General features: G+C 37.5%; 2 protein-coding genes across 14 annotated transcripts in view; one reads left to right on the forward strand and one right to left on the reverse strand.

Annotated features, from left to right (window-relative positions):
- Window positions 1–26,506, forward strand: part of cep89 (centrosomal protein 89) — a 109,046-nt gene that overhangs the window by 60,779 nt on the left and 21,761 nt on the right. For 9 of the 12 annotated variants that reach the window (XM_087258999.1, XM_087259000.1, XM_087259001.1 and 6 more), the window contains one exon: window positions 21,778–21,947. In XM_087258999.1, the coding sequence (XP_087115125.1) occupies window positions 21,778–21,947 (170 nt within the window). Of the gene's footprint in view, window positions 1–21,777; window positions 21,948–25,462; window positions 26,182–26,506 lie in introns of those variants that run through there. The other 3 variants (XR_015494633.1, XM_087258997.1, XM_087258998.1) reach the window with 1 other exon arrangement.
- zgc:165481 lies at window positions 1,214–21,710 on the reverse strand. Of its 2 annotated transcripts, none has more exon segments than NM_001098764.1 (2): window positions 1,214–2,569; window positions 21,636–21,710. In NM_001098764.1, a coding segment is annotated over 1 exon segment (768 nt). In that variant the 5' UTR covers window positions 2,556–2,569; window positions 21,636–21,710; the 3' UTR covers window positions 1,214–1,787.

Below are 26,506 nucleotides of genomic sequence, written 5' to 3' on the forward strand. Positions count from 1 at the left end.
TAATTGCTGCCAAAGGTGCATCAACAAAGTATTAAGCAAAGGCTGTGAATACTTATGCACGTGTGATTTTTGAGATAGCAATTTCAAAAAATCTGGTTTTACTATGGGGTATGGTGTGTAGAATTTTGAGGAAATAAATGAATTAAATCCATTTTGGAATAAGGCTGTAACATAAATGTGGAAAAAGTAAAGCGCTCTGAATACTTTCTGGATGCACTATATATATATATATATATATATATATATATATATATATATATATATATATATATATATATATATATATATATATATAATTACTGTCAACAGCTCAAAAAATGTTTTGGTGTTTCATGACTCTTTAATCTGACCACAGTTCTTGGGAAATTCATTATAATTTATGTCTATTACATTTACTATTTAGTGGCAGCAAAGAGCTTGAAAAAAATGTATAGTTTTGCTTGAATACAAAGCTAAAGTGCTGTCTATTGTTCTAGTATTGACCGAGTAAGCTGTGTGTGTGTCTGGCAGAATTCAAACTCTGTCTCTAGCTCATGTTCAGAATGATGAATGGCTCTCGTTGGAACTCAAGGTGAAGGCCCCCTAAAGAACCTGCGGGGAGAAAAAAACACTGGGCTTGACTGAAGGTTTACAGAGCTCCTGCATTCTTAGAGTCAATGTTACCTTTAAAGATATAGATTTTAGATAAAGGTTCAGGTTTAGGTTAAGGCTCAGTGTAAAAATTACATTTATATTAAGTATAAAAATGTGGATTTTGATTACATATCTCTTTTAGCCAGGGCTGACTGCATCACCTTTACTGTTGCTGCAGAATTCAGCATCATGCAGAAAATAGCACTCTTCAAATGCTCAGCTACAGGCTAGGTGTCAATAAGTTTAGATAGCATCTTCCACTCATCATGTGCCATCCTCGTCCTCCAGCACATGTGGTGTTATATGGAGTGTTTGTGCTCTGTTATTGAATTCCAAGAGCGTTTTCATCGTGTCAGTTCAGCCAAGGAAGTATGGGAACACCATTTCAATTTGTGTCACTACATCAAATCTCGAAGAGGCATTTTCACATTCTGATGTCAGTGAGAAAGTGAGAGAGACAACTCTATTGTAGTGTGAGATTGGTTGCAGTTATGATTTTTATGGTCCTGATGTAACAATGTGACACACTCCAAAGAGTTCTGGAGGGTCTTTTTTTAAACAGATGAACAGAACAACAACATGGGTCAAATCTTTTTATTTAAAGGCCCACCTCTTACCTCAGCGGTAACCCATTCCTTTGTGTTTGCAATACCTACTGTATAGTCAATGCCTTTTTACCACACAGACGAATTCAGGCTTCACCTGAAACAGTGCTACTCATGGATTCTTGTTAAAGAGAATCAGTACGCATGGTTTATTTCACAGAGATAATAATCAACCAACATAAAAGTTTATTCTTGGCCCATCCACTCTGCCTGGCTGTACATAATAGTCCATCTGCTAATCTCCCAATTGTGGATCATCATTTGACCTTCATGGAGAACTTCTCTAAGGCCAGATTTTTACTTCAGAATGAGCTTAAAGGATGTGTGCAAAAACTTTAAGCTAGTAGTGTTTGCTCCAGATGGACCTTCACTTTTTATGCTTGACCCATCCTCTTTTTACAGCTGCTCGTACACATCCTTTCAAAGCAAGATGGTGCACATTGCATTTAATTTGCAGCAAGGAGATTCAGATGCCTATAGCTTATTTATCTCTGCTCTGCGTGGTGAAATGATGTAAGCTATAGTTTTCACTGGCCATGATTGTTCCAGTCACGCCCTGCTGGAGCAGTCGCACATGCCCTGGCACAGACACTGGCAGAAGCCGTAAACCAGACAGACTGTGAGACTGGATGGCACCAGGCTCACGCACACAATCCCCAAGGTCACTCTCTGGATCACCAGCAAGTATATGCCAAGTGGCAGCGAACCGAAGTAGAAAAAACCCAGCAGCCACACCAAGACCCGTGGCACATGATTGCAGAACTTGGACAGTGCGTCTTGGTCCACCACACCACTATTGGATGCTACAGAGACTGAGTCCAGGTCACCGTAGTAATCAGAGCTGGCGTTTTGGCTGGGTGATCGCTGCTGGTCTCGTTGCACCTCCATGATTGTGATGACCAGGCAGTTGGAGGAGTCGTGGGATGGGCTGTCATTGGAGGACAGGCTCTTAGGCGTCAACACTACTTCTTTACTGTGGTCCGAGCTCCAGGACTTGTCCCGCACAGCCAGGCGGGACATGATGTTTGAGTCATCTGGCAGCCCAGCCACTTCAAACTCACTGACCTGCGTCTCGTGACGACAGAAAGGGCAGCTGATGGAACTGGAACCATCCCCCATGTCCAGAATCTTGTTGAGGCATCTGGCACACACTCGGTGTAGGCAGTCCAAAATTTTGGGCTTGCGGCTGTGTGTATTGAAGCGCTGGTAGCAGATTTTGCACTCCAACTCATCATTGGTGGTGCAGTTGAGGCTGGTGTTATTAGTATTGCTGGCATTAGTGGAGCTCTCCTCTGGTCCAGCCTGAGCACAGCTCATCGTGGCCTCATGCTCTGGGAAACAAGAACAGAATGTTAGCTACAACATGGCATAGTTACAGCGATAGTGATTCTTTGTACACTTTTTTTCTGATTTCAAGACAGAAGGATTCAGTTACAGTAACTGTAGATTACACAAAGACCCAATCCCAATGTACCCTTAGCCCTACCCCTTGTTTTACGCATTCCTGTGAAGGGGTAGGGGTGTCCCAATTCTCTTTAGCTTGAAGGCATAGAGCTAAGGGTAGGGCTGGGTACTGCTTGAAACTCATATTTTTCAGAACCACACCTGAATCCAAGGGTTACATTCGGAAGTAAGGAGATGCACAGATTAGTATTTTTTTGTCATTATTATGGATTTTTACAACAAACAGCCATATGTTTTAATACATTCATAACTGTGTTCGTGTTTTACGGTCATGCTTTAAAAAAAAACATTAAAAAATTGCAAAATTTCGCAATCTATATTCCATAAAAATAATTGTGGTCCCACAGCATACTTTCACATCTGTCAATCGATGTCTCGAATACCCTGTCAGAAAAGTCTAGTGGCTGGAAATGAGCTTTTTACAGTGTCTGCTATAATGTTAATGTTGTTTTCGTGTGTTTACATTAATGAATATGGCCACGGTGTAAATAGACAGTACAGGTACGATCTTAATGCCACATCATGTTGTATCGTTATGATAACGTGATATTGTTGCCTTCAGTGAATTCTTGAAGATAAATACCAAAACAAATAAAACGCAACTGGAATTACTACAGTGTGCCATCGTCAATCTCATATGAAGCAAGAGATCGCGATGACATATGATGGTGTGTGCAGGTGTTGTAGTGTTGTCCCATTTCTTGGAGGTAAAATCTGAAGCCCTTCCCTTTCACACTCAGTTTCAAGGGCCAAGGGGATGGGTGAAAAAATAGAATTAGGATTGGGCCTAAATGTCATCGCAAAACATTTATTGATACACTTTTGACAGTCTTGATTTTTCATCTGAGCATCAAGTTTTATTCAACAAGTTTTTATTATTATTATTATTATTATTATTAATTTGCTGCTTTTTCACTATTCTTCCAAACTCTGAAGAACTGTCAGGTATAGTTCCAGTTTCCATGTGAGTGTAGAATGGCACAGCATGATTACAATCTGCTCTTGGCCTGCAATTCTAGACAACTGTGCTGGACTGGTAATGACATTGTCACACTGTTACCTGGCTGCCAGTTTCTCCAGAGCTAGCTAGGTGGAGACACGCTAATAACTATTTAAATATTGTTATTCAGTGTAATGAATATTATTAAAAGAACTCACAAAAACAGAAATATTGGGCCATCGTCCGTATCGGTTTACATTACACTTATGTTACTAAGGGAAGACTGACACATTTGTATTACATCTCAAAGAGTTTTGTTATCAGCACACTGGAATTTCCATGCTGACTGAACCAGATCAACATGGAAGAGTGATGTTTCGCAAACAGAACTATTAGTAAACAGAACAGCTATTGTCATTCAATAATGTTTATTTTACTCCAAATAAACATCTAATAAGTACGTTTTCAACTTCCATTTATTTCCCTTTGAAATTATACTAGATGATGTTTTATAATTTTACATGCTGAACTCATGCTTACATACTACTGATAAAACAGCTTCACCCACAGTATACTAATTTATAGTGTTTCCACCTTTAATAACACTTTACAGAATTTTTACTTTCAACAATTCACTTTAGGTCTTGATTAGTTATTATATTAATAAAAAATGTATTACAGAATAATTTTATATCACCGTTCATTGCAAAATGAAATATGATTAAAATGTATGGCATTGACGACACTAAATAAATATTTAGGCTGTTACTGTATGTGATGTCACAAATGAAGTGTTTCCTACAGTGTTATGCAATCACACATTAGTGCATCGTTAGTGCAACTGCAGTAAACTAACACCCATGCTATTAAGTCTTCACAGGAAGTCTCCTACTTTGCCACATGGGTGTTTTCAATGTCTTATTCAGTCTGCAAGTCTCCAAAGACCTAATTAGGCTGCTTTGTTAATCGCTGTTTGTGAAATTAATTTAAATAAATGTGGGATTGAGGTGGCGATTTTGCTTCATTGTCTTGGGAAGCCAACTGTTCTTGTGTCCCTATTGTCCCCGAACTGTTTTGCTGAAAGAAGAGATGGCAGTGGTTAGAGGAATGAAATAGCGGCCCTTTGGGCAAAGAGCATGCTCCTCCAGCATACAAACCTCTCTATTATTAATGACAACAATGCCTGTGCATAATTGTATTTCTGAGAGGAATTTGTTTTGCTTTGCTGGATAGAGAAAATATAGCCAGCAGTGGCTGTCAATAGAAGCCCAATAAAGAAACCGGCTGTTTAGGGTTCAGACTGCATTAGCAGAGCCTTTTCAGACCACCAATTAAGAGCCGGCGTTTCCAGTCACTGTTTTATTATGGTACAGTATCATCAGATGCCTGTCAGTGTGGTTTAAAAGAAGAGCCTTGACAAGAATTGAACTATTGTGAATATTTGCTCGAAATGAGTGTGAGAATGGCAGTGATTGATGTGGTAATGGTAATGTACTGCGGTATTTGCAAATCCAATGTGTACTGGAGCATGAAAGCTTTTCTATTTCCTCTCTATTCTTCTTTCTCTCCTTTCTTTTCTCCTGGCAGTAATGACATATGGCGTTATAACATCCTTTCAGGGGGACAGTTGTGCATTGAGTTCTCTGTCTTTGGTTTGAAAGGTCATCTTATTTTACATTTCAAATCTAATATAAGAAACTCATTTGTAGCTCAAATGGACAAAACCAATTTTGTCATTGTAATTGTAGCTCACAAAAAGCATCGAAATGAGTACCTAATGAATGGCATGGGTTATAAATTATGAATGTTACATGGGCGATTTTATACCACCCAGGAGAACAATATGTTGATGTGCATTTGGCAAAGCAGTCTTCCTGGAAAAAATTTGTAGACAGATGAGTTGGCACATAATTAATTTACAGGCTAGTAATCAGAAGTTTAATCTGAGCATTTCTCGAGCGTTTTTTATTCTAAAATAGTAAAAAAAAAAATATGTTGGAGAAAACACTTTTAGTTTTGAAATACTATTTTTCAACAGATTCTGTTGTTATGACATACCTGAATAATATACATGATTCTTCTTTTACCTACATGGAAAACCTACGAATCATTTCTTTACTGCTGTTTAGGTGAACACTTTATGTGGCCTTTTAATTATGGCTGAAACTGCTGTGGCTGCCAGCAGGTTTCCTGTGCTACCATAAACTAGCAGTCTAGTTAACAGAACATAAAGCAGTCCAGACTGTAGAGTTCACAAAGAAAAAAAATAACATAGTCTTTTGTTATTGCTGAGTCTCCCTGGATATGAAAGCTTGTCTTCACACAGTGAAACAGACACAGGCCAATGCACTGCAGTTTTGTCAGCACACATGGAGTTCGTTTATTGCTGTTAGTTTGATCTGGTAGAGTCAGATATGCCCACAGTAACCTACCCTTAAAAACAGAACACTTATGCTCACTTAAAAATATTTCATTATATAATAATTAGATCATTATTAAATTCATTTTCTGTGTGAATATTTATGAATTCATTCCTTCAAAGATAACATTTTCAGCGGTGTCAGTGTCTGTCAGATATCAAAATATGCTAATTTTGGGCTCAAGACACTTTTGACACTTGTTGACGAAGTTGATGCTGTTTTATTTTATGGGATATAATATAATAAAAAAAGGAACATGGAAAGTAACAAAGATATCTTACCAACAGTATTTTGAACATTCATTCATTTTCCTTCGGCTTTGTCCCCTGTTTATCAGGGGTTGCCACAGTGGAATGAACCGCCAACTTATCCAGCATATGTTTTACGCAGAGGATACCCTTCCAGCCACAACCCAGTACTGGGAACACCCATACACTCTCACATTCACACTCATACACTACAGCCAATTTAGTTTATCTAATTTACATATACCACAAGTCTTTGAACTGTGAGGGAACCGGAGCACTCGGAGGAAACCCACATAAACACGGGAAGAACATACAAACTCTACAACTGGACCAGCTGGGACTAGAACCAGCAAGCTTCTGAGACTGTGAGACAACAGTGCTTACCCATGAGCTACTGTCCAGTCCCAAATTTCGAACAATAGCATCAAAATTATTGTAACTTAAATTTTGTAACTTCAAAATTATTAAAGCAAAAAATGTAGTTCTTAGAACATTCATTCATTCATTCATTCATATTCCTTCGGCTTAGTCCCTTTATTCATCAGGGGTCGCAACAGCGTAATGAACCACCAACTTATCCAGCATATGTTTTAAACAGCTAGCGCATGTCTCTGGACTGTAGGGGAAACCGGAGCACCCGGAGGAAACCCATGCAAACATGGGGAGAACATGCAAACTCCACGCAGAAATTCCAACTGACTCAGCCAGGACTCAAACCAGTGACCTTCTTGCTGTGAGGCGACAGTGCTAACCAATGATCCACCATGCCGCCCTCATAGTTTATCCATATAATAAAAACCTATTGTTCCTAATCTGTATTTCTTGTTGACTTGGAGGCCATTAGGAGTTTTTCTTTAATGTTCCAGACAAAAAAAATATTAATGCTTAGGAACTACACAAGAAATTTTTATTTTTGGCTGACTTTTTTTTTTTTTACTTAAAGTTATGCTTTTTAAAAAAATATATATTTTTTTGACACACACGCTGCACTGCATTGCTGAAATGAATCAGAGTTTTTTTTGGAAACTTGTCAGCATGAGTCTTTTACGTCACACACAGAAACACGCACAGTTCATTAAGCAGCTTTCAAGTGCAATCACTTAGACTTCTTAAATTTAGTCACCTCATTCATCTTGCTCTCCAGAGACCTGAGAATCCAAAGTCAATTCAATTATTTAGACCATCTTTTATAAGTAAGACACTAGGGGTGAGAGTGTGGGTGAGGGGAAGAGGGACTGAGAGTGCTTATCTGTTTTAACGATAAAGCAATGCTATTTAAAGCTGTGTTCAATCATTTATAGACAATGATTATGAATACCTTATGAATAGTGAGCTACAAAGGGTATAGCTCACTGGATGCTGGGATCTGCTCTTAAGGCACATGCGGATTTGTTAATATTTTATTACTCGGGGCTGTGGTTTGAAATCCTGCGTGACCGATCCTATTTTCCAAAGCCAGACTCACACAAGTTCTCATACTGTGAGAAAAAGATTTAAGCTGAATTTCTATATTGGTCAAAATTAGCAGCAAACTGATTCTGAATATCTGGTGTCTATCGTTTAGTAGGTTAAACCAAAGGAGGTGATTGTTTCCTGAAACTAAATAAATCCATAATTCCAGCCTTTATCAGAATATTATTAAGTTTACATTCTTATTCAGTATGATATTTTTTCATAAATATTATAATACTTGATATATGTTAATTTAATACAATCTAATAGACTGGACAGCAAATGTCATGAACAAGCAATTATGCATAACAATTTAAAAGGCAGCTAGTATTCACAGGAAATAGTCATCTGCATTTCAGTTGCTTATAAGCAAGGCCAGAGACTCTGCTGACTTTTTTTGCCATTTCGTTACAGAATTTTGACAGAAATCTGCAGATTTATTTGGAATGATTTTGAGAGTACAGGAGCTAAAAAGCACAAAGTAAAAGAATAAGGTAGCACTATTACACACTATGAATAATTTATAAAGCATTAGCAAAATAGTTAATTCATGATTTGTTCAACTTTACATAACTGATGTTGGTAAGCAGTTTGTAAGTTCATCTACAAATGCTGTATTTTTGACTTATAAACACATATATATTGTGCGTAATGTTTGTGTCTTTATTCTTAGTTAATGATTCATGTTTCATTTCTGAATAAAGTTTTTACAAACAAGCTATTTAAGAATATTTGGTGTTTTAGATAATTCACAATGTGTAATAAAATTATTAATAAACTATTCAAATTAACATTTAACGACTTGCCTCATAAAAAAATTAAACATAGGCTCATTCTGAAACCGTAGTCCTATATACGTTTCTGGAGGTCACAAAGTTGTCAGAAGTACGTATGGCTGCCTTTCATTTTTAAAACGAATGCTATGGGGTGCTATGACACCGTTTCCCGTTCCACCGTCAGCTGACCGCTTGTCCGTATTGACGGCTTTCCCGCTGTTACCAGTTTGTGCTGTTAGCTCACCGTGTATGTCGGCAGACTTAAAATGCAGAGAGGAGTTGACCATGATGACTGGGTTCGAGTCTGGTGAAGAATGGTTCCAGAAAGCAGGTAAGACAGAAGCCAAAAAATGAAATAAACAAGTAAATAACAGGGTGAGAACGTGGTAAAAAACAGACGAGGGCTTCTCTTTTTTTGGATTGCTTTTGAAAATTGTTGGTTGAGTTTAGGAAAGTAGGTAGACGGGTCAATCGATACAGTTGGCTGGGTTTAGATAAGAAGGGGAGTGGGTCAGTCAATCGGTCAGTCGATCAGTCAGTCAGTCATTCATTCAATCAGTCAACATGGCCTCTGGTGGGTTTACGTGAGAACAGCAGGCGTGAAGGGCACTTGAGAGAGAAATTTGAGATATTAAAAAAACGTAAACATCAGCCTCTGGTGGATTTGCGAAAACAAAAACTGCAAAAAGTAGCTCCTGGGACGTATTTGGCAGTCTCTAGAAATGTGTATAGAGTTATGTTTTCAGAATGAGCCTGGGTTGAAAAAAAACATGTTACGAAACACCAACACAGTGAGATTAATATAAACTTCGATATAAATGACCCTGGAGTAAGTAAGGAAATAAAAAGAAATCCATGTTTCATGTGGGGCTGCTTATAACAACATTGTAAATCAAGAAACATTTTAGTGACAGCCTCATCACTCCATTCATTCTAGCTAGTCATACAGATTATTATTGATGTATGATAGGGATTAAAAATCATTAGATTGCAAGGTCTGTGCTCATAACTGTGTCCCTTCATAAATGTTTTAACTGGGGTTTGGAGTGCATTATACACACTCTCTTGTGCTTCATCTTCAGCTTGAGCACAGTTGTGAAAGTGTTTTCCGCTTGCTCTGTCCAATTTTTGCTACTTACTGTCATCTTAAAGAGCATGACAGTAAGTATGTCTCGCAGTGAATCTCAACAGTTAGACAATCTGAAATGCTGAAGTATTGCAGAAACACGTTTGTCTCTTTGGAGAGATTATAAGGAAATGAAAGGGGGTGCAGATGATGGTAGAGTGAACTGAGATTTTCAGAAGACAGTGGAAGTGTGTGTGTTTTTTTTCTTTTCAAAAGCAGATTGCAGGTCTGTGCTGCTAATCTATTCTGCCAGCTAAAATAATTGGATCCGTGCAGTATGTCAGGCCATTTGATTAGGACCATGTCTGTAGTCTGAAAACGAGAGAAAGAAATGTATTTGCCACCGCTGTGAGAGCCTCATCATATGCACACAGGTAAACATTTGTTCTTGCTCATCAGCTCCTGTCATGAGGTTAAATGTTCATTGGCGTGCCTGAAGATGAATACTTATGTAAATTTCATAAATGTGTGCGTACATGTTCATATATGTATGTTTATGCATTAAGATAAAAAATTCATAGTTGTCATTGCTTTGTTGGCATACTCGTTTAACGCCAAGAGTCTTTTAGGTGAGTTTTATGTTTATGAATGTGTTCTCATCACTGGCTTGCTTGGTTTGGGACTTGTGGAGTTGCGCTTCAATAGATTTGCTCTTCAGTGTTTGGACTTTCAGCAGTGAAAATTAAACCACTCTGAACTGAACTAAACTACAACTCTGAAAACTGGACGGACACAGATTCAATCCACTAGAACTTCTATGTGAAGCTGCTTTGACAATCTACATTGTAAAAGCACTTAAGATTAATTAAATAAGTTGGGTTGTTTCGAGTGGGTCAGTGCTTTAAATTTGCAAGCTGTGTGTGTAGTTTATTTGCTGACCTAATGCAGATTTCAAACATGGATAAGCTTGGTTGATTAAAGATGCCTGTTAACTCTTTTCTCAGTTGTATTTTATAAATCCTGAGCAATGAAATATGGATGCACATTCTTATTTGTTGTTGTTTAATATATATAGTTTATTTGTTTTTTATATTTATTCATTAATTCATTTTCTTGTCGGCTTAGTCCCTTTATTAATCCGGGGTCGCCACAGCAGAATAAACTGCCAACTTATCCAGCACGTTTTTACGCAGTGGATGCCCTCTCTGGGAAACATCCACACACACTCATACACTACAGACAATTTAGCCTACCCAATTCACCTGTACCGCATGTCTTTGGACTGTGGGGGAAACCGGAGCACCTGGAGGAAACCCACGCGAAGGCAGGGAGAACATGCAAACTTTACACAGAAACACCAACTCGAACCAGCGACCTTCTTGCTGTGAGGCGACAGTACTACCTACTGCGGCACTGCGGCACCTTTATATGTATATATATATATATATATATATATATATATATATATATATATATATATATATATATATATATATATATATATATATATATATTGTTTTACACTAATCTATGTGTTGTTATACAGTAGACAATATTTTGTAATTTGTCTACAGAATTCAGTTTCACTGTTACTGTTAAAGTACTAACTTTGTTAAAACCACAAATTAACTGAATTTCAAGCAATCAGAACTGTATTTAGAGTCATATAATATCAATTTAATTCATTCATTTTCCTTTGGCTTAGTCCCTTTATTTATCAGGGGTCACCACAGTGGAATAATTCACCAATTTATTCAGTATATGCCCCTCCAGCTGCAACCCAGCACTTTAAACCATCCATACACACTGACTAACACGTCTACTATGGACAACTAAGTTTATTCAATTCATCTATAGCACATGTCTTTAGACAGTTGGGGAAACCGGAGCACCCGGAAGAACCTTCCTTGCTGTGAGGTGACAGTGCTAACCAGTGTTGCTATAATGTCAATTTATATCTTACAATGATAAAATAAAATGAATTCCTTATGTGTTGTGTGAAGGTGTAAACTACATTTTCCAAAATGATCTGTGATCCCTGGTTTCAGTTGCATTAAGAGTTTCTGTTCATTGGTTTAATGAATAGGTTTATGTTTATCCTATCAGCATGTTCACCTGTATTTTTTGTCTGTCGATTAAAAACATCAGCCTGGTGTTATCTTGGTATTATCTAGAGAATTCAATCTGTTTGAGATTATTGATACAGATTTATCTGTTTGTAATCTCCAAGTTTAGCCTGTCGAATATAAAAAAGATCCTCGTGATCTCATAGACAGCCTTAGTGACAGTGCTGTGGGTGTAAAAGTCTTCATCCTCCAGTCCTCACTCAAACAGGATAGGCAGAATGAAGATGCCATAGATCACGTATCCAGTATGTTTGTACGTAACAAGTCCCTAAGGGAAGTAGCTGCTGTGTGTGTGTGTGTGTGTTGTTTGTAGCAGCTCTAACTCACAAGTCCCCAAGCGGGGCTCGTGGCTTCAAAGATGCTTTTGTAACCAAGATTTGAGGAAAAAAAAGGCTCTGTAGGTTTGCCGCCTAAGTGGAAGCTATGTGGGAGATGAAGATAGAGTGAGAATTAGTGTTTTCCTCATATGTTCTACAGAAAATGAGGGTCATTTGCAGTTCATAGACAAGTTAAAAGGAGAAACAACTGAAATAATGCCAATGACAGATGCAGAGAACACTAACATACACAAATGTTACATCTTTTCATTTAGCAGACACTTTTGGTCCAAAGGGACTTACAAATGAGAGATAAAACAAGCTCTTTATTATTTAACATTTGAAAAGTAGATCATTTATTTCACAACAAAAGACAATATACAATAATCAACATTCCTCAAGAATGTAAATGTGCCCAAAATTAGTTTTTATTGTAATTTTTATTGCAATTTGTAAGTTCAAGTGTTCATTGGTGTTATACGCCAATTAACTACAAAAAAAAAATTCTAACTGTAACAATCTTCAAATGAACAACAGAAAACAACAACAGCAAAAATGTCCATTGTTTATCTTGATTATTAAGAATCCATCCTCTGATGTGATGGTCTAATAGAGAAAGAGGCAAGAAAGAGGCAAATTGTCACAAGATGAATGCAAAGTTTCATCTTGACAAAGATTTTAGGAACATTATTGTTGCTCAAATCCTGAGGTAAACCTAAACGAATAAATCATCCAAGACGGTTTATATGCTTTAAATTATCCAAACCTTAGACTAAGCATATGCATCACCTGTTGTGTGAGATAACAACATCTGACATTTTAACCTATTAAGTGTTGCAATATCTCAGTAATACATTTCATTTTTATTTTATAATACTCAAGTGTAATTGCTCATTTGAGTTGCCATTATATTTGACTTTGACTAATCTCATTGCAGTAGTCTCTCTAGATATTCTGCAAAAGTAGCTACTTATTATAAATACTATGAATTCCGCCATGCTTTTCTTTTCACATAGCCCACTTTTTACCCTGGGTTATGAAATCTTGCACCAGAGCATAGAACCAACCCAGTGCCAACCCTGCATTGCAGTACAAAATTTGTGCACAGTGTTAAGCAAATCAACATTACTGGGGCAAGATGATTATCAACCATGCTCAACATGTGCCTCATGTTTTAGACGGTCAAGGAAGCAATGTGCATTTTAAACAATGTCTTAAAATGACAAGTGACGGTAAATTGTAGTGTTGAGACAGTTTTACTGTGTGTTTATAGTCTAAGAAAAGTCCAATCAGGAAAATGTATCTTACCATTTAAAATAGGTTAAACAGGATATTATTGCGTTCCAATGAATGACACGGAAAGTATATTAACTAGGAGTTTAGGAATGTACAATGTGAAACATAAGCTTGTGAATACTCACGATTTACTATTAACATTAAGAAAAATGATTTTTTTTTCAGTGTTTAAAATGACCTGTGTGAAAGTGTGAAAAGCCAACACTATGAATTTGTCATTTTTTGATTTAATGACTGTTTCATATGAATTTGGTTTAGTGTAGTTGGGTTTAGAGGTGGGGTTTAGTGCCATGCCTTCTTTTAAAATTTTTACATTTCTGTATGACTGAACTGTTTTCTGGTTATGTTTACTGATGAGATTAGGCTGGAAAAGCCCTGGGGTCCGTTCTTCGTACCTCGCTTAAATGATCTAAGATGATTTGACAGATCCTGGATTTTTTAATCTTGATAACCGATCTCTTGCTAATTCTTCAAGCAAGTTCGCGAATCAGATTACAATGTCTGGATAAACTGATCTGATAATGACATCATCTGATTAATATTCAATTATCCATGTGAGGAAAATTACATCAAATTAGCAGTAAACGGCTTGTTAAATATGACATGCTATAACCTTCCACATTTGTTGTGAGCTGCAGGCTTTACACTTTCATGTGTCAAGAGTATTCATCATGTATTTCAATGCAAATCAATGTATTTAGTTCTACATTTAGAGAAGATTTTCTTTATTATAGTAGCCGTTTTTTAATCGGTGTAAAGAATAACTGGTTGTTTACAAAAGCATTTTCATGTTGGTAAAGGCGTCTGCAACTTTTGTGAAGCATTAAATCACTGGCATATTAACTATCAAAACATGTTTATGACTGCATAAATGTATTATTGCTTTAAAAAAAAGTCACATATTGTGCATTTCTATTATACACAATTTGTACTAAAGCGATCTAAAAAGTTCATATCAATAAGTTTTCTCTTTGCACCACCAGGTGGCAGTCTTTGTTCTTTCATTTCGAGGGTGCAGATTGCATAAGTTTTATTAATATGTATAACTTTATTTATTTTATTAATGACTATAACTTTATATATGTAGTTAAAAATATGTACCATTTTCCCAAGTGTATATAACTACTACTGTAAGAAAATATCAGAATTCGGAACATAATTTCTCTATTATCTTAGCTTGAACTAAGCCGATCTAATCCTGTTTATATGAATTGAACCTGCTTCCGATCAGGTTTGAGCTAGCAGATCTGTTGCTATGACAACAACTCTCGGATCGGCTTTGAAGAACGAAACGATCCTGGATCGTGTCAAATCGTCTATATCCAAATCCAGCTAACTGAGTAATCCACGTACGAAGAACGAACCCCTATTCTGTTTAAATTGTATTTGTTTACTTTTAAGCATTTGATAGTGGAGTTGACATATTCAGATGCAGTACATGAGATATCGTTCACTACACTGTGGGATTCTTATCATCTGATCAGTGTCTCCCATCATCTCTAATACTGGTGACACAAATGATCTTTTTAGAAAGAGGAAAGCCCATTTTTTTACTGACTCTTAGTCCTAGTAGAAGGAGATATTGTAAATGGTTATCACTGTTTTGTAATTACCTTTTCAACTTTCATCAGAAAGCAAACCTCCATGTTCATCTCTGTGTTCTTCAGTAAATTAACCTCAGCTTCCCCCACTTTCCCCTCTGAAATGTATGTGGACTTTTTCAAAAGCACGATTTGCTTTGATTACATTAGTTACATTACTCGTAGGTGACTGTTGTAACCTTTTCCCACAATCACAGCAGTCGTTATATCATTAGTGACACATCTGCTGCTGATCTAAACTTCTGACAGAATTTGATTTACTGCAGTGGCTTCCTTGCACATTATATGATTAATCTTCATTTTCCAACACTGAATATTCTTTAATTGCATTTTTAATTGATTATATACACAACTATTCTAAAGCTTAGGGGTCAGTATTATTATTTTCTAAAAATATAGTACAATTCTTTCAGCAATTGCTGTTCTTTTGAACATTTTATTTATTAATAAATGAGGCTATCATGGGCTCCACAAAATGTTTTCAACTATAAGAATAGTTGGAAATGTCTCTTGACCACCTAATCAGGACATTTGAATAACTTTTAAAGTATCGAGTGACACTGAAGACTGCAATAAAGGGTTCAATTAAATTTTCCAATATTTTAAAATGTATTTTTTTAATTATTTGTAATGGTATTTTATAATATTAATATATTACAATTTATACAGCTTTTTAATGTAATAAATGTGAGCTCTTTTATCGTAAGATGTCTTTCAAAAGCAAACAAGAAAATTGTGACTCAATCTTAAATTAGTGGATGTGCTAAATCTGTCTGTTCAGCATTAGACTGATGGATGACATGCAGGTGGAAAGCAGCAATGAGATTGATGAATCTCAAGGAAATTTTATTTAGTTTTACAAAATCTGGAGTCTACAGGCAGCAAACATAGTTCTGATACAGTTTTCAATTGAGTCATACTACTTAGAAGCTAACATGGACAAGCCTAATGAGAGAGATTTAGCCCATAATTTCTGCACTTGGCTCCCTGATTAAACACCCCCAGTTTACCAGTACAAATAGTTCAGTTAAATCTCAGCAATTCCTGCCACAGTTGAAAGAGCTCAAATATTAACTGTAAAATCCAAAAGCAACATAACCAATCTATCAAAACATAGCAAACAAAATGTCAAAATTTTATTCTGAATTACTTTTTAAAAGAAGTTTTAAAGACAAAACATTAGAATAAATAGAATTTCATGATTATTTGTGTCATGACTGTTTCAAGATTTGAGAAAATAAAAAGTGTAACTTAAACTAATTTAAAAACTAATAATTGTGACCATTTTGAGAACCGCATGCACAGAATCATGGATGGATCACAATGTTTTCTATATACAGCATACTAAAAAAACTTCCGGGACTCTAGGAATGAAACTCTCACAAAACTTTGAGGATGAAGATGGCGCCTGTGTTTCTGTCGGCATGCCGTCGCCTTGTTCTTGTCTACGGCTCTTTTATCCTGCTTTTCTTTCTTTTAAACGGCGTTTCATCACTGCATAAGTATGATCGCGAATTTCTGCTTAGCATCAGGAACTTTGTTACGATACGCGGTTATGATTCAAATGGACGGAGGCCACCGGATCCTACTTTTCAAACCCGCCTACCGGTAAACATCGGTTGTATACCTGATTGCCTGCTAAATCGGAAGAAGCGATATAGAAAGCGGGGAAAGAGAGGTGGTGTTTCAGTGAGACTTAGAAGATTAACTTTACCCGGAGCTTCGACCTCGCACCTGGAGCTGTCAGCGGTGGAGGGCGTCGGCTGTGAGTTGTTGTCGAGTAGGCGCCACTGGCCGGTCTCCTGTGAAGTAAGGTCCTCTTTTCTTCGTTATATCATACCGGATTATTCGGAGACAATGCTTCATTCTAGAACTGTGCCCTTGAAATTTCGGAACGGTGGAATAAATGCCCTTAATCTTAAAGCACTGGAGTACGTTCCCAATCCGACACACTCTTCTGACACTCTCTCAAACCCTTTAAATGTTGAAAGTTTGAGGATGGCGCTAATAAACGCCAGATCTATTTCAAACAAGACATTTTTATTAAATGATTTTATTTCCACACGAGATCTGGACATTTTGTGCATAACTGAAACTTGGCTTAGTGCTGGTGACTCTGACTGCCTATTGGAAGTTTCTCCAACAGACTTTAACTTTTTAAGCACTCCCCGTCTCTCTGGCAGGGGTGGGGGAGTCGCTACTATATTCAAAAATATCATGAAATGTCGCTCGCTGGCCGTTCAGGACTACTCCAGTTTTGAGCTGCAGCTCGTTAAAATAGATGGCTGTGTTCCGATTGTTTGTGCTCTCATATACAGACCTCCAAAATACAACAAAATGTTTATTCAGGAGTTTTCAGAGTTTTTAACTACCATTGTACCAAGGTTTGAGAAAATCTTAATACTTGGTGATTTTAATTTGCATATTTGCTGTCCCAAAGAGCCTATGGTGAAGGAATTTTTACATATTATTGATTCTTTTAATCTGTCTCAATCTGTCTCAAAGCCTACGCATAAATTTGGACATACTCTAGATTTGGTACTATCTTTAGGGATATCTATCACAAATATCGACATTGAAGAGGGTTATTTGTCTGATCACAATCCAGTTGTTTTTAATATTCAAATTCCCAGCCCCTTTTTAAATAGCAAACCACCTGACCGTCGTGCTCGTTGCTTGAATCCTTCAACGGCCAGTGATTTTACGAAGGCTTATTCACTACTTCCATCTCTGCCTTTTGGGTTGGAAATAAATAAGTCAATGTCACTATTTAATTCCACTTGTAATGAAATCATGGAGCTGTGTGCTCCTTTGAAAATTTTAAAACCTAAAGCCAAACAACAACCGTGGCTAAATAGTGATACCCGTAGCATTCGTCAGCTATGGAGAAAAGCGGAGAGAATATGGAAGAAAACTAAACTGCAGGTGCATTATGAAATTTTAAAAGACTCTATGATTAAATATCAGAAGGCAGTTAAAGCCGCAAAAGCAGAATACTTTGCTAATCTCATAAAAAAGGCTCCTAATAACCCTAGAGTTCTTTTTAAAACAATTAACTTAGCCTTAAACACTGAGACTATGTCTGGTCTTGCTATTTGCCAGACAACATGCGAAAAGTTTTTACAGTTTTTTATTAGTAAAATTGAAGCCCTTAGAGCTGGGATTCTGCGTCAAGACTCTTTCCTTGACAGTACCATCCCACCTTCACTAGCACACTTTTTGGATGAATTTAAACCAATCACGTTACATGATTTGGTGGACTTGGTCCTCCATATGAAGCCCTCCCATTGTTCACTGGATATTATCCCTCCACATCTTTTCATTCAGGTATTGGAGGTGGTTGGATTAGACCTTCTATCAATAGTGAATTCTAGTTTGCTGAGTGGAGTCGTACCTTCTTGTTTTAAGCATGCTGTAGTACAACCCCTTTTAAAAAAACCCAATCTGGATTCATCAGATTTAAAAAACTATCGACCAATTTCAAAATTGTCTTTTCAGTCTAAAATCTTGGAGAGAGTTGTCTTTCAACAGCTTTCTAGTCACTTAATTGGAAATGACATTCTTGACAAATTTCAATCTGGTTTTAGGACACGGCATAGCACTGAGACAGCTCTCCTAAAAGTGTCTAATGATATTTTTCTGACAGTTGATTCTGGAAAATGCGCACTTCTAATTTTACTAGACCTGACTGCGGCATTTGACACAATACATCACAATATCTTGATTGAGCGTTTAAGATTGTGGGCTGGGATTCAAGGAAATGTTTTAAATTGGTTTAGTTCTTATCTTTCAGGGAGGACCTTTTCTATTGAACTGGGTAACTTTTCTTCCTCATCTGCACGTTTGGAGTGTGGTGTCCCCCAAGGTTCAATTTTGGGCCCAGCTCTTTTCTCTATCTACATGCTTCCCTTGGCAGCAATTTGTAAGAAGCATAATGTAAGCTACCACCTCTATGCTGATGATACTCAGCTTTACTTGCCTATAAAAATGGGAGAAAATTCTGTTTTACAGTCCTTTTTCACCTGTTTTAACGAGATTAAGGAATGGCTGGCTGGTAATTTCTTACACTTGAATGAATCAAAAACTGAAGTAGTAGTGTTTGGTCCTCCGAGTGTCTGTGAATCTACAATTAATAAATTAGGTTCGATCAAGCCTAAGGTCCACAGTCACGTAAAAAATCTTGGAGTTACTTTTGACACTGAGTTAAAGTTTGACAAGCAAATAAACTCAGTCGTCAAAAGTGGTTTCTATCAATTAAGGAACATTGCCAAATTGAAGCCTTTTCTTTCTTTTAATGAGCTGGAATCTGTCATTAATGTTTTTATTATGTCAAGACTGGACTACTGTAACTCTTTGTATTCTGGAGTTTCACAGGCATCAATAGCACGCCTGCAGCTGGTTCAAAATGCAGCTGCTAGGCTTTTAACTGGGACAAAAAAATTCTCTAGTATCTCACCGGTTTTATTGTCTCTTCACTGGCTCCCAGTCCAATTTAGAATTCAATATAAATTATTGCTTCTAGTTTTTAAAAGTTTGAATGGTCTGGCACCGACTTACATTTCTGAGCTTCTTCACTGGCACACTTCATTGAGGCCAATCAGGTCTGAAAACACATTTCAGCTAGTTGTCCCCAAAACGCGGTTGAAATCAAGAGGTGACAGGGCTTTTTCTGCTGCAGCCCCCCGACTGTGGAATGGTCTGCCTTTACAGATCCGGTCATGTTCTTCACTTGGTGCTTTTAAGTCTCATCTAAAAAATCACCTTCTGTCTCTTGCCTTTGATTGTAATTAATTTTAATCTGTTTTATATATTTTGCAATTTTTTTATATATAGGTATAGATTTTGTATGCTGGTCGTTTTGTAAAGCACTTTGGTCAACATCTGTTGTTTTTAAATGTGCTCTATAAATAAAGCAAACAAACAAACAAACAAACAAACAGGCATTTCAAAACAAAAAGCATGTCTCCTAATTGTAATAATTATGTTAATCTCTCTTTTTTTCAGGTGTTTCTTTTACAGAGTTGACAAATGAAGTCATTTTTTTCTTAAGGAAAAAAATATCTGGTTGAATTACAGTTGAGAGGTTGAAGTTCCCAAGGGATTTCTTACAGCCTCATTCTGACCACTGTCTGAAAGAGTGTCTAGCCATAAGGAGGGCCTATTCATTTCGACAGCACCAGCTTTGGCACATCCTTGAGAGCTGCGAGGATGAAGTTTTGCATAAACAAGCTCCATAGCACAGAAGAACATTCAATAGCACAAAAACAAAGTGAAATTTCCAAACAACAAAAAGACGAAGCTGCTAACATCTGTAATTAACAGACTTACCATGTTGATAAGCGTTTTTTAACCTAACACAAGATAAAACAGAACATATTTATGTAAATGAAACCAAGAGGTCACCGAAATTGCTTAAAGTTGCCATGTCTCTATGTAATGTTAACTTCGATTTTCCTTATTGGTTTTGTGGTTTTCCTAGTGGCTGCACAGATGCTTTTAGACACACTCACAAACACAACAGTAATACCTGACTTACAGTGCTGTCGCAGTGAGGTTTTGGAAGAAAAGAGGACCAGAGAGTCTCCGAAATGCTATAATTGAATGCTCTCAGACACATGCAATAAAAGAGCTGTTGACTGAGGCATGTTTGTGTGCGGTGTTATTGATCGATATGTGAGGGAAAGGTTGGACCTATGTGTTCTAAAGCCCCACAGAGTACAGTCAAACCTTATTAACACACACCCACAATCTCTGTTTTTCACACATGCTCATTTTCTGCTCAAAACAGATATGACAACACATGATGTAAACTAAAGGCCAACATACTGCTAATCAGAACTCTAATCGCATGCATGTGTGATTTCACGTTTACATGCATGTGGAAATTTTCCCGGTTATTATTAGATGTTCGTTCGTGCATTTCTCCCTCAGGGTTTTGATCTCTGAAGGAAATCACATTTGCGTTACCAAGGAGCACAACTCTCAACATCCACTTATCTGTCACTCTATTTCCCCTCCTTAAGGCTTTTCTTTCCATTTTCTTTCCTCTACTGGCTTTTCCTTGAGCTTAATTTCTTCTTCTACATCCATCTCATATCCTCCCCGGTGTCATATATTTACGATGAGGCATTTATAGGCTGAGCGTCTCTGACTACTCGCGTTTACTCATGCGGCTGTAATTGTCTCATTGCCCTCTGCTATATGAAGATGAGTTACATCAACAGGCTGCCTCTCCCTGGAAACCACGAGATCTGCGCAAATGTGCGTGTTTGTTTATCTAAATAGCTCACATCTGTTTTAGCAGCAGACAGGCCAACATCTGTTCCTCTCCGTAATGCATCTGCCCTGAGTCTGCGGTTCAGCATATCACTGCAGATCTCTGCTTCATTCATCTACATTAACTCCGTTGTCTCTAACCTGTTGTGTTCCTGTGCTTATTATGTTTCAGTCACAAAGTAACAAGCCAGGTTTAAAATATTCCATCATAAATGTTTACAATCTGATGGATTAAACAATGAATTCGCACCTTTTCTATTCCTTCTGTACCCTCCTCTTTCTCCAGTGCATCTCTCTATACAGGTAATAATAGTTTCAGTCACTTTTTCTACATTGGTTAGACTTGACCTCATCTAGACAGATGATGAGCGTGTCTCAGCACATGTAGATACACACAACAGCACTCTAGTCTTACCGTGCTCTGTGGTCTCTGTCTCCGGCTCCTCCAGGGTTGTTTGAGTTATTTTGTTGTCCTTTGATTAGTTTAAGTGATACTCCAACGTTCCTCAGAGCTCTCCAGTTCAACTGTTTTCATATCTCTCTCACGGCTGCTCTAGGTGTACAAGAAGCAGGCATCAGCAAGTGTATGTGCGCTGGGTCGGCGTCTCCGCGAGCAGGAGGAGGACTTTGCGGGGAAATCGGCGAGTTATCAACGAGAGATCCGGCACCTGCAGAACCAACTCAGAGACAGACAGGAGCAACTGCACGGAGCTCTGCAGCAGAAGAGGTGATCCTCTGCCTCTCTCTCACTCACAGACACACACACACACACTCTCCCTTTCTCCTCCTTTCCTGCTCTGTGCAAATAGAGGGATGCAGCAGAAGAGGTGAGAGCAGTAGTGGAGCAGCTGTCACAGAGGCACAGACCAATAACAGACAGCGGAGAACGAGAGGGGAGGGGCTCCAGACAAGCTGGCACAGCTGCAGGCTCATCTGTCTAAATGTTCCATGTGCTCGCATAATTGTGAGCCGTCATAATTACACTCGCTTTTCTTTCATTTGACACATTCTCGCTCTTATGCTTATTCCTTCAGGTTGTGTAGTATCCATGACGAGCATTCCATTTACACTGATATCATCAAAAAGCAAATATATACAGATAGGTCCATAAATATTCGGACATTGACACAATTCTAACATCTTTGGCTCTATACACCACCACAATGGCTTTGAAATGAAACAAACAAGATGTGCTTTAACTGCAGACTGTCAGATTTCATTTGAGGGTATTTACATCCAAATCAGGCGAACACTCTAGTAATTACAATAGTTTGCATATCTGCCTCCTACTTGTTTAGGGTCCAAAGTAATTGGACATTTGGCTTTTCTGCTGTTCCATGGCCAGATGTGTGTTATTCCTTCATTATGCCAATTACAATAAGCAGATAAAAGGCCCAGAGTTCATGTGAAGAGTGCTATTTGCATTTGAAATCTGTTACTCTCAAAGAACTGTCACTATCAGTCAAGCAAGCCATCATTAGGCTGGAAAAACAAAACAAACCCATCAGAGAGATAGCAAAACATAAGGAGTGGCCAAAACAACTGTTTGGAACATTCTTCAAAAGAAAGAACGCACCAGTGAGCTCAGCAACATCAAAAGACCTGGAAGACCACTGAAACAGCTGTGGTGGACGACCGAAGATTTCTTTCCCTGGTTAAAATAAACCCTTAAAAACAGTTGGCCAGATCAAGAACACTCGTCAGGAGGTAGGTGTATGTGTGTCACAGTCAACAATCAAGAGAAGACTTCACCAGAGTGAATACAGAGGGTTCACCACAAGATGTAAACCATTGGTGAGCCTCAAAAACAGGAAGGTCAGATTTGAGTTCTTAAAAAGCCTTCACAGTGCTGGAATAACTTCCTATGAACAGATGAGATCAAGATCAACTTGTACCAGAGTGATAGGAAGAGTATGGGAAGGGGAAAGGAACTGCTCATGATCCTAAGCAGTGAAGCATGGTGGTGGTAGTGACATGTGTGGGCATTTATGGCTGTCAATGGAACTGGTTCTCTTGTATTTATTTATTGATGTAACTGCTGACAAAAGCAGCAGGATGAATACTGAAGTGTTTTAGGCAATATTTTCTGCTCATATTAAGCCAAATCCTTCAGAACTCACTGGATGCAAAGCATACTGCAAAAGCAACCAAAGAGTTTTTGGTATGAAAGAAGTGGAATGTTATGAAATGGCCAAGTCAAATCACCTGATCTAAATTCGATTGAGCTTGCATTTCACTTGCTGAGGACAAAACTGAAGGGAAAATGCCCCAAGAACAAGCAGCAACTGAAGACAATTGCTGTAGAGGCCTGGCAGAGCACTACCAGGAATGAAGCCAAGTGTCTGGTGATGTCTTTGTTTTACAGACTTCTGGCTGTATTTGACTGCAAAGGATTTGCAACCAATTATTAAGGGAAAGTTTGGTTTATGATTATTATTGTCCAGTTACTTTTGGACTCTTAACAAGTGTGAGGCACATATGCAAATTGTTGCAATTACTACAGCATTCAACAGGTTTGATGTAAATACCCTCAAATGAAAGTTGACAATCCGTAGTTAAAGCACATCTTGTCCGTTTCATTTAAAATATATTGTGTTGGTGTATAGAGCCAAAAAGGTAAGAATTGTGTCAATGTCCAAATATTTATGGACCTAACTGTACATTCAGAAAACCTGGCTTGTTGCATATGCAAATGATGATTCTTTGTTGTGCTAGATACCCTTATGAAAAGGTTAAACAAAATGTGGTACTAAGGGGCTCAAAGTGTGCCAATAAAACTCCCACACCCTTACATCACCAGCAGCCTTAACCATTATAACAAGGCATAACTAATCTGTGCTTTCATATTATTTATGCCAAATTTTAAACTACCATGTTGCAGGAGAAATTGAGACCTATTGGACTAGACAATCTTTTCCTCTCTTGTTTTGTTAAGTTTTGGTGAGCTTGTGTGAATTTAGTCTCGGTTTGTTGTTGTTGGCTGACTGGAGTCGGCTCTTTTGCTACCGTAGCTTATTTACTTCAAGGTATGGAATGGACCACCAACTATTCCGGCATTTGTTCTATGCAGCGAATGCCCTTCTAGACACAACCAAGTACCTTAAAACACCCATTTGCATTCACACACTACGGTCAATTTAGTTCATCCAATTCACATATAACACATGTCTTTAGACTGTGAGGGGATACCGGAGCACCTGGAGGAACCCACACCAACCTGGTGACCTTTCTATCAACCCAATCCTTTTCCTTCTGCTTAAGCATTAACAAAGCATTTTAGTGAAACGAGCAAGATACTTTTTTTTTCTAATTTTACTCGTATTGTTTACAAGCTGTTTTATCAATGCCTTTCCATGATCAAAGCACTGATTGGGTAATTGCATAAGATGTTGATGCTGAACTTGCTTATACACATACAGTAGAGCCATTCATCACATTAAATAATTTTAAAACAGAATTTATTGTTTGAATTTTCTGAAAGGGAGTTACATAATCTGAAAGATTTAGTTGTTTTTAAACCAAATTTTGTTGCAAATGTTTGTTGCCGCTGTAACATTTGTTTTATTCAAACACCATTATTATTATCTATTTGAAGGAGCTGAGGTTTAAACAACACACAATTCTGTGTTGGTGTATATGCCGTGGGCAGCCTTGGAGCAATAGAGGAAAAGCTAGTTAAAAGAAGAGATGAGTTTAACATTTTCTTTTTGAAAAACATCCAAAACATACATTTTTAAAATTATTTTTCAGGGCCAACAAGAGCCAATGGATATTAAGTTACGTCTGACCGAGTAGGCTTCTCAAGGTTGTTGTGGGGTTACATAGAGCCATTTGTTGTTTGTCGATTTGTTGTATGCCACACATTTGTATTAAGTTAGTAAAGGACTGAGAACAAATCCTTTCAAAATGTGCGCCAGTAAAGACTTAAATGCTAGAAATGGGTTTGTAGACATACTTTTTAATATTTATTATACCATTAGTATTTATCAATATATTTATAATTATTATAATGAATATTGTTGTTATTTTTTTCTAGAGGTGCCATCAAAGATGCCCACACAGAACCTAAAAATAAATCTTGAAAAGCTTCTTTTCAGATGTTTATTAGAGACATCAAATTCATTGTGAAATAAGTATTAATGTATCAAATATATAACAGATTTTATAGGTTTGTTGTAACAACTGACTATTTAAAACATGCTATTTTTCATATTTCACCTATCATTTCTATGTAATATACAGGCCAGAGACAGCCAAGGACAGACACACATTGATAGACTCAGATCTGCTATTCTGTCTGGACCACTCACTTCATCCTCACAAACTATGACACACACTATTTTTGTTCAAAATTTGAGGCATGTCCAACTCAACTCCAGCTCCAGTGTACTCGCTCGCCCATTAAACACTTACAGTCGCTCTCTCTCTCAACTCCACATCAAAGCTCATTTTGAAGTCAGTTTCCTTCGCCAGCCGGAGTGTAAGAGAGGTTTTTAAATGTCAGCTTTGATACGTCAGTAAAATGCTTTTGCTTCAGAAGAGTTTGTTTTCATGCGTGTGTTTTTGAGATTGTGAAAAATATGAAAAGGAAATGACAAGTCCTTTGTTGATATTCACTATTCATGGTCTTACCAGGCAGCTGTTCACCCATCTGCTTCTTCCACTTTCAGTTTTATGTTCGGAATGTTTTTGACATTTAATTTTGACGCCAAACTCAATCAATTGTTCTAGAAGAGAAGTTGCATTGTTTAACTGTAAATCCCATGATGATTCACCAAATGATCTTGTCTATAGATGACAAAGTATGGCCATCATTTCCATCTTGTGAGTGTGTGATTTTTTGTGGTGACATTCTCTGCTCTAAAGGTGTAATGCATATTCATTTAACACTGTAATTATTCTCTTGTCTCCTGTGAAGTGGGCTTCATTTTTGATTGATTCATAAATCCTTATAATCATTATGGTGTGTTTTTAATAGAAATACACTCAGCAAAAATATAAATGCAACACTTTTGTTTTTGCTTCCAGTTTTTATGAAATAAGCACTAAAAGACATATTTCTCTCAAGTAGTGTTCACATTTGTCTAAATCTCTGATAGTGAGCACTTCTCTTTTGTCAAGATAATCCAGCCACCTTAGAGGTGTGGCCGACCAAGATGCTCATCAGACAGCATGATTATTGCACTGGTGTGTCTTAGGCTGGCACAATAAAAACCACTATAAGGCCCTGTTTAAACCTCATCTTGTGTTTTCTCCATTCAGATAGCTGTCTGATTTATGAAAACA

This window comes from Danio rerio, chromosome 7 (genome assembly GCF_052040795.2).
Source record: "Danio rerio strain M-AB ecotype USA chromosome 7, GRCz13ab, whole genome shotgun sequence".
Taxonomy (NCBI): domain Eukaryota; kingdom Metazoa; phylum Chordata; class Actinopteri; order Cypriniformes; family Danionidae; genus Danio; species Danio rerio.